The following is a 12,011-nucleotide window of genomic DNA, read 5'->3' on the forward strand; positions in this document are numbered from 1 at the left end:
GAAGCGTGCGACGGCGGGACCTCCCCTTGCAGATGACTGAACCAGAAGCTAGGCCTGGTAATGCGGCGTGGTATGGGAGAATGGCGTGAAGAAGCAAAAGAAGGAAGAGGAGGATGTCGGCGAGTATAACAACAGCGACGACGATGAGGACAATGGACAGGTCGACGAGGGTGGGATGCCGTGGTTGATGAAGGACGGACGCGGGCGTGCAGCTGAAGGTAAAGGTAAGGTAGTGTTGGTGGGGGAGGGGAAGCGGGCAGACGGGACTATGGAGTCCTGTGGTGTCCGCTGTGACGGTCGACCTATGGACGGGGACCTGCCCACTGTGGTGGTCTGGCCCGACAGGCAGCCCGCGCAATGGGAATGGGCTGGGCTGCCCTGGACCCAATGATGACAGTGAAGTCCCCTGCGCTGCGCTTCACCAACCAACCGCAGCGGCCGGTGCAGGTAAGGCGCGGCTTGGTCCTATGACGTAGCCCCCCGGTACCCTGCACGCCCCGCCTGTGTTTGTCTCGTGGTGTGTGATTGGCCGAAAGCCATCGATCGTGATTGGGTTCCAGCGTCTGGACCCTCAGGCAGCGAGCCAGACCCCAGGCTCAGGTCCGCGATTGGGCCCTGGACCCTGAATGCCGGTGCTTGACGGTCCCTTCTGTCCCTGCATTGTGCCACTGTCCGCTGCTTGGAACCTGCAATTAGGGGTCACCAAATGCCAATCTCGACACGCATCACTCGGTCCCCTCCGATGACTATTCGCTCTTCCCGTTAAGGCCGCACAATGATGCCATTGCGCATTCCTCCTGGGATGAGATTCCCTAGCCCATATCCCCGGGAACCGAGTGTTTCATTCAGAGGCCTCGTTTCCTTGGCCTCGCTCATTTTGAAGGCGCACTTTGTCTTTCAGTTGTCGATGTCCCACAGCTGAATATCTTGATTGAATGAAGGCAGAATGCAAATTGCATGTTGACACATGGCCAAGGTCTGATATACAAGGCACATTGCCAAAGTGCCAAAGGCGATTAAGCAATCTGACTGATGAAGCTGAAGAGGCCAACCAAACAGGCGAATGTCACCACACAACAATCTCATTACCATTACACATATCCCAACGCCTCACCCCCCAAACACACCCGGTGTAAAGTCCACCACCCGCGCCTTCAAAATCACCTTTCCCACCTCCGCGATGAAAGCCTGGTGCGCCGGGTCCTTGTGGACGTAGTAGTCCCTGTCCTCCGCGCTCTCAAACTCCACCACGAACACGTGCGTGATGCCGTCCGACATGCCCTCGGGGCTATTGTCCACCCCGCCGACGGCCGACTTGATGTAAGGCTTGTTAGACGTAGGGTGGATACAGTTGTCCTTGAGCGCCAGCATCGAGTCGCATATCTGGCCCATGTCAATCGTCTTTCAAGGTAGGGTGGGGGTTGGAGAGTTTATGTACCGCCTTGACTTCCTCCTGCGGAACAAGTTCCTTGAATTGGAACTGTACAACGTGAATAATGGACATTTTGGTAATTGGTTTTATTCTGTTATGAGGTGGTCGAAGGTTCTTGTTTCCTCGTGAAATTGAGGTCTCTCATCAGAGGCGGAGTCGTCGACTTCAAAGCGGCCCATCCGTCGCCACTGTCATCTGCGCCGAGTGCGGGGTACAGCCAATTGCCGCCCGCATCTGCGACTCCGTCCAGAGTGGGAACCTTCGACCGGATTTCAGATGAACCGACCCATGGATTCAACCTCACCTCGTCCCTGATATCAACTTTAGCTTCATGTGCGGTAGCTTAACCATATCGACGGGAACACTCCGCAACTTAGGGTTTCATTCCCATAGAGTAGAAGCCACGAGTTACGAAACTGTTGTCTTAATATCCTTTAGCTCTGCCAAAAGACGAGGCTCATGTCGTTCCCTGTAGTATAAATTGGTGATGTTCATTGTACGCATCCTACTGTTGCCCTCTTACTAAGTCGGCTGTGAAACACCCCGGCCCTCGACGTGGTTTTTCTGTGCGTCTGTTGCCATGTAAGTAAGTGCCCCGAAGGGTTGGGGCGGTACGGTAGGTTGGGCAGAAATGATGCTCTCGCGCCTGCCCATCTACACAAATCCAGATCGGCCCAGGAAGGAAGCTGCCACCTTAGGTCGGGCAGTCACCCGTCAATTATGTATGGTCTTCTTGTTCACAACATAGATGGTAGCACGAGAACGAAAAGAAAACAAAAATAAAGAGATAGGAAAATAAAGGAAAGAAAAAGAAGAGAAAGAAAAGGCAAAAAAAGCTCGGGTTGCGTTGCGAACCTATATGATTCGAAACCAACCCTACGAAAATCCGACGGTTTTTCCATCAACGTCCAGTCTGGACCACCTGACCAATGTGAATCATTGCCAGTCTCTGTAGGGGGACGTCTCCCCCGACAATTCGACGCAGAACTCACCCCTATGTAGTACACTCGCACCTTCCGTTGACTTTCGGGTAGTGAAGTTCATATCACATAACCCGTCACTACATCCCAACGCATGCATAGACATTAGGTACAGTTCAACCTCGCATTTCATTAAACATCCTCTTTAGGGGTATCATCACAAAACCACAAACACGCTTCCTCTAACCGTCACCACACTCAGACTCACCCAAATATCCCAGCAACAACAGCCATAACCCCAACATACACCCCCGAAACAAGCGCCCCCTCCGCCGCCGCCTGCGCCCCTCCTCTCTCCTTGCCCGCCCCGAATATCCCCGCCTGCACGACCGCCAGCCCCACGCCGACAGCCACGATCGCCACCACGGCCATCCGCCCCGCGAACGCGGGTATCACCGCAAAAGTCAGTATCGGCAGGAGGAACGCCGCGGCAAACGACACCGCCACGGCGAGCGGGTAGCTGTTGCGCAGGAACACCTCGACCTGCCGCAGCTTCTCCGACTTTGCGCCTTGGAAGAAGAGGAAGCCGGCCGTCGCGGGGGCGGCGGTGCTGGGTTTGCGCGGCGGCATCGGGGTGCGCAGGTCGTCTGAGTATGACGAGGAGAATTCTGAGGTCGAGGGGGAGGGGCGCGCGAGGGAGACGAGGTCGTCGGCCGGGTCGAGGAAGCGCGTCTCGATCTCGACGATGGGATTGTGGTTGGCGAGGTAGGCGCGGTAGTACTCTATATCTCGCGGGTCTGGGCTGGGGAGGTTCTGGGTGTCTTTGAATGATGAGAGGACGTGGTCTGGCGGGTGTTAGTCTTGATAAACGCACAAGGGGGTGTGAGGAACGCACTGTACTGCCCGAGCTTGTACCCGATCTTGCCCAACACATCCGTCTTATGCCACTGCAGCTCGCCCGCAGTGAGGGCCTCCTGCCGGCGCGAGGCGGGGAGGATGCAGTTCTGCATGCGCCGCGTCTGTGTGTCCGCCGTATCCAGCCGGTGGAGCTGCTCCTCCAGCTCCGCGAGCTCATCCTGCAGATGCAGGAGCAACCTATGATTCAGAGCTTCGAAGCGGCGGTAGATGGGCTTGATGCTCGACCTGTCCGCATCGCCCGCGCATAGCTTCGAAGCGATCACCTCGTACCCCGACAGCGGGAGCTTCTCCGCCCGGGGGAGGTGCTTCGGGTGGCCCTGGTGCATCCCGGGCAGCCTCGGCTGCAGGGCGTTCGGCGGGAGATGCGGTAAGTTGGCATTCCCCCGCGGCATCTCCGGCGTGCCGTAGTTGCGGTACCCTCGCTGCCTCTGCTGCGCGGCCGCCGCGAGGTGCGCATCGAACTTGCCCGGCATGGCGCCCGGGGAGGCGGGGTCGCCGTAGGCACTGTGGTCCGGGGAGCTGCTGCGGTCGGTCTCATGGTCGAGCTCGGAGAAGACGTCGCTCTGGAAGCTGCTGGAGGCCGTGGAGGCCGTGCTCCGGGTGGAAGGGGACTGATAGCTCCCGTCCGGCGGCATCCTCCAGTACGACTGCTCGACGGAGCGCTGGATGGCCTCGGGGGTGACGTGCGGGGAGTCTGCGTCGAGGTAGCTGAGGGCGGCGTGCTGCTGCTGCTGCTGCTGCTGCTGGCGGGGTGAGCGGCTGCGGCGGCGTTTGAGCTGGAACCTGTCGTGCTGTCGCGACTTTTCGCTGCCTCTGCGCCGCGGCCAGGATGCTTGGGTTATCGTCGAGCCGGAGCCGCTGGAGTTGCTCGAGTGGTGTGTTCGTCCTGTGAGTGCTGTGAAGTTGGTCAGGGTTGGCGATGTTGGGTATTGAGGTGCGTTTGCGTCTTCATCGTCGTACGGTTCCTGGACGACAGTCTCATCGGACGAGGACTCTGGATCGGCGACGGGTTCGGGGTCGGGCTGCTGCTGAGGTTGGTCGTCATCTGGGCTCATTGCGACCTCGTCCGGTTTTGTTTGCGCTGGCGAGACGGGGAGGGAAGGAGTGCGCCGGACGGTTGCGCTGCGAGGGCGCGAGCGGGCGGGTGGTGAGTTGTCGTCGGCTAGTGGCATGTGATGTCTGTTATCTGTCGCGAAGACGGCCGAGGGAGACGGCGCATGGGCGGCGCTGGTGCTATGCGCGAGTACGTCGTTCGGGTCCGCGGCCAGCCACGCTTGAGCTGGCGCTGGGCTGCCGGGGAGGTCGTCGGAGACTGTGGGAGGGCGGTAGTCGGATGACATGGCGGTCGTGGATTTGGCGTGGGATTATTAGAGCGCGATTAGTTCTTCCTGCGGGAGACGGCTGGCTTGCGCTTGGGGGAGACGGATCGCCGTCTGAGGTCGGGTGAACCTCGTGTCCAAGGACGAGGGTGTGTACGACGATGTCTCGGATTAGCTGTAGGGCTTGCTACTGCGGGTGGTACAAGATCTGACGAGGTAATCGGGCGATAATACACATTAGAAGACGGTCAGTGTAAGAGAGCAAATAATGTAGTGTACAGGAGGCAAGGGCAAGGGAGTTTTAATGGTCCGGACGATGCCCAACACCTGTGGAGGGGCGGGATCAGGCTGGGGCTTCCCGGGGAGATCAGAGTCCTGGAAGGCGGCGTTCAGGCGGGTAGCATCACGGCGAGGGCGTCCCAAAGTATGATGGCGAGAGAGCGGCGGCGAGGGGCATGTAACCGATCATTGCCCGACTGGTACATAAGGGAGGGTGGGATAGGAGTCTATTCGGGGAGACTGGATGGCTGAGTCTAAAAACAGGGAGGGAAAAAGGAAGACACATGGCAGCGGAAGGGAGGGCGCCATAAGATCGGGAGAGGAGTGTGTCAGCCGTCGACGGATTTGTTTCAGATGACCAGGAAGACTGGACCAACGGATGGGATGGGGGGAGGGGCTGTCTTGTCAAGGTGTGACGGGCGAGCTGAGGTGTTGGGTGCGATGCGATGATTCCTTGGAGCTGATGGTGGTGTGGGCGGGGAGCTGCTTCTGAGGTGAGTTGTGATGTGTTGCGAACATGTGTGTCGACTGCTCTGAGGTTGGGCTGCTTTTTGTTTAAACCAACAACCAAACCGTATCAGAGAAGATAAGAGCAAATGGAGAATGTAGAGTGACGAAATGGCAGCCAGGTGAACCCAGTCTAGCGGGACGTTTCCATGTTCCCGGCAGTTTCCTTAGCGGCATCCCGCTCCCTGGACTGCGCAGCACTCCACTGAGTGACCAGCATGGATGCGCTATTCGCAAACCCCAGCTCAGAGCAAGCGGGATCATCCCTCGGTGTCTTACATAAGCACACCGCCGACGCCCACGAGGGCGGAATGCAGCCCGGAACCTTGAGCGGCCCGAAAAGCTAAGTTGCCGTCCCGTCACCGGCCGGTCCAATCTTCACCACTGTTGAGCTTCGAAGCTACCTATACCCAGTCACACCCTCTAGCGACACTGGCCAGTGCCATTGACTCGAAATATCGACGACGAGCTCAACAGGCCAGCCCTCCGACCACGGCCCAATTGCCGTCCTGCAATGGCTGAAAAACCGTGACCCCTCCACCTATCAACGAGTCGACCCCTCCAATCACGCATACTCGAATCCCCGCGGCCACTCGCTGACGAACACGAAAGCCATCCTATGTAAAGGAGGGTGTACAACATACAGCTAAGACACTTACAAGTATCTTCTCCGCCGCGATCCGCCTGTGTCTGACAAAAGTCTGCGAAACCCTCTGGCGCATCTCATCCACCCACTACCCCAAGACAAATCACCCAGCCGATCAACGGCATCACCACAACCATGCCGCGCATACCAACCCGCGAACTGGCGCGGTACCTCTTCAACGGCCAGCTCTCCCGCAACGGCTGCCTGTCCACCGCCCGCCGCCTCCCGGCCCGCTCCGTACCGGCCTGGTCCTCCCAAAGAGCGCCGTACACAACCACCCAATCCCAACCAACGCCCACCCCCGATGCGCCACCACCGCCGACACCCCTCCGAAAGAAACTCAAAGAAGAAAAGAAGCTCCTCAAGAAGGAATCCAAGGGCAAGAAACCCAAAGGCTCAAACCAGACCGTCCCCGGCTGGGAGCTCACCGTCGGCATCGAGATCCACGCCCAGCTCAACACCGCCCGCAAGCTCTTCTCCCCGGCCGCCACCCCGTCTCCCCGCACCTCCGCGCCAAACACCCACGCCGCCCTCTTCGACCTCGCCATGCCCGGCAGCCAGCCCGCCTTCCAGAAGGAGACCCTCATTCCCGCCCTCCGCGCCGCCCTCGCCCTCAACTGCGCCGTCCAGCCCGTCAGCCGCTTCGACCGCAAACACTACTTCTGGTGGGACCAGCCCGCGGGCTACCAGATCACGCAGTACTACCACCCCTTCGCGCGCGACGGACACGTCGTCCTCACCGCGCGGGACGGCATCGCCGCCGAGGACGGGGAGAGCGTGCGGATTGGCATACAGCAGGTGCAGATGGAGCAGGACACGGCCAAGACCCTCGCGCAGCCGAACGACGTGTCGTGGCTTGATTTCAACCGCGTGGGTGTTCCGTTGATTGAGATTATTACGCGGCCGGAGCTGCACCACCCGCGCACGGCGGCGGTGTTCGTGAGGAAGGTGCAGACGCTGCTGGGCGCCGTGGACGCGTGCGTGAGCGGGATGGAGGCGGGTGGGCTGCGTGCGGATGTGAATGTTTCCGTGCGGCGGACGGGCGATGCGGGTATCCCGCTGGGCACGCGGACGGAGATCAAGAATCTGAGCACGATCAAGGCGGTGGAGGATGCGATTATTGCGGAGCGGGACCGGCAGATTGCGGCGCTGGAGCAGGGCGAGGAGATCAAGAGCGAGACGAGGGGGTGGACGCTCGGGTCGAAGCACACGAGGAGGCTGCGCGGGAAGGAGGGCGAGGTGGATTACCGGTACATGCCGGACCCGGACCTGGGGCCGTTGGTCATTGGGGAGGACCTCGTGAGCGCTTTGAGGGAGTCTGTGACGGAGTTGCCGGACGCGGAGCTGGATGAGCTCATTCATGACTACGGGCTCACGGCGAAGGATGCGGTGTCGTTGATGTCGCTTGACGACGGCGGCAAGCTGGAGTACTTTTACCAGATTGTGGACGACCTCGGCGCAAGGCTCGCTAAGGCTGGCGATAAGCCGGGGCTTCAGTCGTATGCACCGCTCGTCGGGAACTGGGTGCTCCATGAGCTCGGCCGGCTTACTGTCGACAAAGACCCTGAAGCCAGTGAGCGTATGCTGGAGATTACCCCCGACGGACAGTGTGCCGCCGTCCCCGTCATAGCTCTCTCGGAGATTCTCTTTCACCTCAGGAATAAGCGCATCACAGGCAAGGTGGCTAAGGAGCTGCTCATTGCGCTCTACCTCAACAACCTGGAGCAGTTTGAGACCGTCACCGAGGCCATCGAGAGTTTGGACCTATGGTTCCGCGAGCTTTCAGAGCCGGAGTACCGCCAACTGGCTGAGACGGCTATCGAAGGTGAGGACAAGGTTCTCAAGGAGTTTGTGACCAAGAAGGTGTATCCTCAGGGCAAGCTCATGTACCTCGTTGGCAAGATGATGCAGCAGGGCCAGCCGGAGCGCATCGACCCTGCTAACGCCGAGAAGATCATGCGGGAGGTCATCTCCGAGCACACTTCATCCCAGAACTGAAATTCCGGTAGATTCGCTGTATAAACTCATGTAAATGCGTCTCAGAACGCTGGTGGTGTACAATACATCATGACATCATCTCGATAATACGAGAGCTACTTCGTATCAGGGCTAGGCCTTCCGCCAATCGTCTCCGGTGCGAATCCGTAATTAATATTCTCCCTCTCCCGCAAGAACCTCTCAATCCTCTCCTCACGCCCCTTGCCCGCCACCGCGGCGTTCTGCCTCCTCAGCCCCTCGCTAATGTTCGCCTCGTGAAGCGCTCTCTTTTCAAGAAAGACCGCAGAGTGGTTATCCATGCGAGTCGTCTGCGCTACCGTCCCGACCGCCAGCGCAGCCAGCACCAGGGCCGCAAAGCTCGCATTGGACATGTACAGGGGCTGCTGCTTTTCCTTGCCCTCATTCCGGTCGTGCCATTTCTCCCAGTCTTCCCAGGTGGCATTCATGCCCGGGTTGTTCGGGCTGTGGCGCCATCTGCGGTCCGCTTCACGGTACATCTCGTGAATATCACGGGTGTCGTCCGCGCCGGTGCCGGGGAGGTGCCAGCCCGCGCCCCACGAGTCGTAGGCGCGGCGTTTGTCTGGACTAGAGAGGATGTCATTTGCGAGGACGACGAGGCGGTAGCGTTCTAGACGAGTGGCTGCGGGCAGGGCGTCGAGAGGATTTGAGGCGTGCTTGTCAGGGTGGTACTGCTTGACGAGCTGGGCAAAACGGGACTTGGTGTAGGGGGCCGATTTATGAATTGCAAAGATATCGTAGGGGGTCGGATGAGGTGTTGTTGGCCAGGCGGGGCAGCTTTTACTGCCATCACCGGAGGGGTTGGTAGCTGTTGTTGCGTAGCATCGTAAAGACGGCCTTTGTCGTGGACGAGGGGTTGCTTGTTGTTCGCGGTTCGGGCGTCGGGGTGGTGACGTTATTGACGATGCGGGGACGGCGAAGAGGTTCAAGGCGTTGGAGGAGGAGCAGATTGCAAAGGCGGACGTCTTCATGCTGGTTAGAATCTGTGGTGCAAATAAGTGGTATTCAGGGAGGTTGCGGAGGATCTGGGGATGTCATTGTTTGAGCGGACCTCGGAGCTTTGTAGAGGTTGCTCGGCGATTGTTTGTGAGAAGGATAGGTACAAAGGACGGCTTCGGGGACTTGGGTGGTTCGACTCTCTCCAAGTATCGGGCGCATTCATGCTCAGTGCGGCAGTGAGTATCAATGGCGCGCACCTGCTCTTCAGTGGCCAGTGCTCCTGCTATCGATCCGATAGCTCCGCTGCAGGAGCGATCGGGCGGGGAAGGGGCAGCCAATCGGCTGAGGGAAGTGGCCTGGGGTGAGCTCGGTGTGGGACGAATGGCAGAGGGCAGGAGCTCCCGGTGAAGGTACAAACCAGTGCCCCTCTTGCTGACCTTGACGTAGGGAGGTCACTGGAGGAGGTAAGAGCAGTGCAGCACGAATCACAAACACGAATCAGTCCTTCTGAGATCCAAACACCATCTCCAGTTACATCTCATACCTTGATATTGATATTCATTCTCCAACTTCCAGGCAGCCCCATTGACCAGCATCACTTGAGCATCAATTCACCCGACGTCAAGCAGGTCACGTGGACCCACCTTCCCGCTACCTCGCATAGGCAAGGGGTCCTGCCCCAGAAGGCAAGGTGAGGCGCACCGCACCGCACCACACGACGCACAGTGAGTAAGGTGGTGACCTGGCGCTGAGTGCCACGCCCACGCCCACGCCCACGGCCCACGGCTTCGGTCCAGTCACCACAAACTTGCTTCTTCCCTCTCCTCCCACATAACCACACACCTCCACGCAATCCACCACCAAACAACCACTCTCGCGCTCTTCTCGTGGACGAAACACATTTTTGCTGTTTCAGTATCCCGAGTCAACAAACGACTATCACAAGAACAATCGAAATCGCGCACTCAACCACCTCACCACCCCTCAACTCTCAATCCTGCAATCCGTGCACCTCCCAACTCCTAGAGTCCGGCCGAAATCCACCACCACCACCTCAACCTCCGGACACGGAATCCAGACGATCAACCACGCGACTGCTGTTCGCTTCCTCGAGACCTTCATCCGAACATCCTATTTCGAGCGACACATTTCTTTGTCGCCGAATAATCCCACCCTGACCTGACATTCGTCGAGTCCGAATCGCCCCTCGATACACCGCAAAGTGGGGAAAGCAAAAGCCCTTTTGCGCAACCCCCCTCCACGACTGCCATCTCCCTCACGATCCTCCCCTCCTCGCCATTAGGCACATACCCCATATTCATACTTTCAAATGGCGGAAGCACTCGCAGACAAGCTTAAGGCGACGTCCTTGGGGTTCGTAGACCTCTCCCACCGCCTGTAAAGAGTACATGGACTGACTAGCCTAGCGATGGTGCCGCACCTGAAGACTGGAAGAAGAACTTGAAGCTTCCCGCCAAGGATGGCAGACATCAAACCGAGGTATGTATCTGCTGCGCTGTCGTATTTGCTGCCAGGTATTCATATCAAAATCCAGGATGTCACGAACACGAAGGGCCTGGAGTTTGAGAACTTCCAATTGAAGAGAGATCTGTTGATGGGCATCTTCGAGGCTGGATTCGAGAAGCCGTCCCCCATCCAAGAAGAGGCCATCCCCGTTGCCCTCACCGGCCGCGACATCCTCGCTCGTGCAAAGAACGGTACCGGCAAGACTGCAGCTTTCGTCATCCCCGCCCTCGAAAAGATCAACCCCAAGGTCTCCAAGATCCAAGCCCTCATCCTCGTCCCTACTCGTGAACTCGCCATGCAAACATCACAAGTCTGCAAAACCCTCGGCAAGCACCTCGGAATCAATGTCATGGTCACCACTGGAGGCACTGGCCTCCGCGACGATATCATCCGTCTCCAGGATCCAGTCCATATTGTGGTCGGTACTCCCGGAAGAATCCTCGATCTCGCCGGCAAGAACGTTGCCGACCTCAGCGAATGCCCCATGTTCATTATGGACGAAGCCGACAAGCTTCTTTCCATCGAATTCACCCCCGTCATCGAACAGCTTCTTCAGTTCCACCCCAAGGATCGCCAGGTTATGCTCTTCTCCGCCACATTCCCTCTGTCCGTCAAGGACTTCTCCGACAAGAACATGGTCAGCCCCTACGAAATCAACCTGATGGACGAACTCACCCTCCGCGGTATCACCCAATACTACGCCTTCGTCGAGGAGAAACAGAAGGTGCACTGCCTCAACACCCTTTTCTCCAAGCTGCAAATCAACCAATCCATCATCTTCTGCAACTCTACAAACCGTGTCGAGTTGCTCGCCAAGAAGATTACCGAGCTGGGCTACTCGTGCTTCTACAGTCACGCCAAGATGGCCCAGCAAGCGAGAAATCGTGTCTTTCACGACTTCCGTAACGGCGTTTGCCGAAACCTTGTCTGTTCCGATCTCCTCACTCGTGGTATCGATATTCAGGCCGTCAACGTTGTGATCAACTTCGATTTCCCCAAGAACGCCGAGACCTACCTTCACCGCATCGGTCGCTCCGGTCGCTATGGCCACTTGGGTCTGGCCATCAACCTGATCAACTGGGATGACAGGTTCAACCTCTATAACATTGAGAAGGATCTCGGCACTGAGATCCAGCCCATTCCCGCTAGCATCGACAAGTCTCTATACGTCTACGAGAACCCTGAGTCCATCCCCAGACCCATTTCCAACTTCAAGACCGGCCAGCCCGGTCCCCAGGGCCAGCTCCCGGCTCCTCAGCAGCTCCTTCAAGGTCAGCAGCCTGCCCCTGGCAACTGGCAGACCCAGAACCCCCAACAACAGAACGGCTACCAGGGCGGCGGTAGAGGCCGCGGACGCGGTCGTGGCGGTTACCGTGGCCAGGGCCGCGGCGGCTACGGTGGTCGGGGACGTGGAGGCGGCCACCACGCCCAGCAGCCCCAAGGACAGGCGTCCTAGGCAGGCGTCCTATCTTCTCCATTATAGAAAGGCGTTACGGAGTATACGTCGC

At 58.5% G+C, this 12,011-nt stretch overlaps 5 protein-coding genes across 5 annotated transcripts; 2 read left to right on the forward strand and 3 right to left on the reverse strand.

The window, feature by feature from the left end:
* Positions 1-1,110: 1,110 nt before the first annotated feature.
* On the reverse strand, positions 1,111-1,504 carry GCG54_00010565 (uncharacterized protein; the record flags this gene model as incomplete). The annotated part of the gene is made up of 2 exons (XM_045410486.1): positions 1,111-1,401; positions 1,439-1,504. 2 exons carry the CDS (start codon positions 1,502-1,504, stop codon positions 1,111-1,113), a joined length of 357 nt encoding a protein of 118 aa, XP_045257377.1.
* A 1,112-nt stretch (positions 1,505-2,616) lies between these two features.
* GCG54_00010566 (uncharacterized protein) lies at positions 2,617-4,610 on the reverse strand (the record flags this gene model as incomplete). Its single annotated transcript, XM_045410487.1, has 2 exons — positions 2,617-3,197; positions 3,248-4,610. 2 exons carry the CDS (start codon positions 4,608-4,610, stop codon positions 2,617-2,619), a joined length of 1,944 nt encoding a protein of 647 aa, XP_045257378.1.
* A 1,546-nt stretch (positions 4,611-6,156) lies between these two features.
* GCG54_00010567 (Glutamyl-tRNA(Gln) amidotransferase subunit B) lies at positions 6,157-8,019 on the forward strand (the record flags this gene model as incomplete). Its single annotated transcript, XM_045410488.1, has 1 exon — positions 6,157-8,019. The coding sequence occupies one exon, from the start codon at positions 6,157-6,159 to the stop codon at positions 8,017-8,019; it is 1,863 nt and encodes a 620-aa protein (XP_045257379.1).
* Positions 8,020-8,114: 95 nt separating this feature from the next.
* GCG54_00010568 (uncharacterized protein) lies at positions 8,115-9,199 on the reverse strand (the record flags this gene model as incomplete). The annotated part of the gene is made up of 2 exons (XM_045410489.1): positions 8,115-9,020; positions 9,089-9,199. 2 exons carry the CDS (start codon positions 9,197-9,199, stop codon positions 8,115-8,117), a joined length of 1,017 nt encoding a protein of 338 aa, XP_045257380.1.
* A 1,107-nt stretch (positions 9,200-10,306) lies between these two features.
* GCG54_00010569 (ATP-dependent RNA helicase DHH1) lies at positions 10,307-11,959 on the forward strand (the record flags this gene model as incomplete). Its single annotated transcript, XM_045410490.1, has 3 exons — positions 10,307-10,350; positions 10,404-10,476; positions 10,532-11,959. The coding sequence occupies 3 exons, from the start codon at positions 10,307-10,309 to the stop codon at positions 11,957-11,959; spliced, it is 1,545 nt and encodes a 514-aa protein (XP_045257381.1).
* Between the last annotated feature and the right edge of the window lie 52 nt (positions 11,960-12,011).

Source organism: Colletotrichum gloeosporioides, assembly GCF_011800055.1.
Source record: "Colletotrichum gloeosporioides strain Lc1 chromosome Unknown consensus_101, whole genome shotgun sequence".
Classification (NCBI taxonomy): domain Eukaryota; kingdom Fungi; phylum Ascomycota; class Sordariomycetes; order Glomerellales; family Glomerellaceae; genus Colletotrichum; species Colletotrichum gloeosporioides.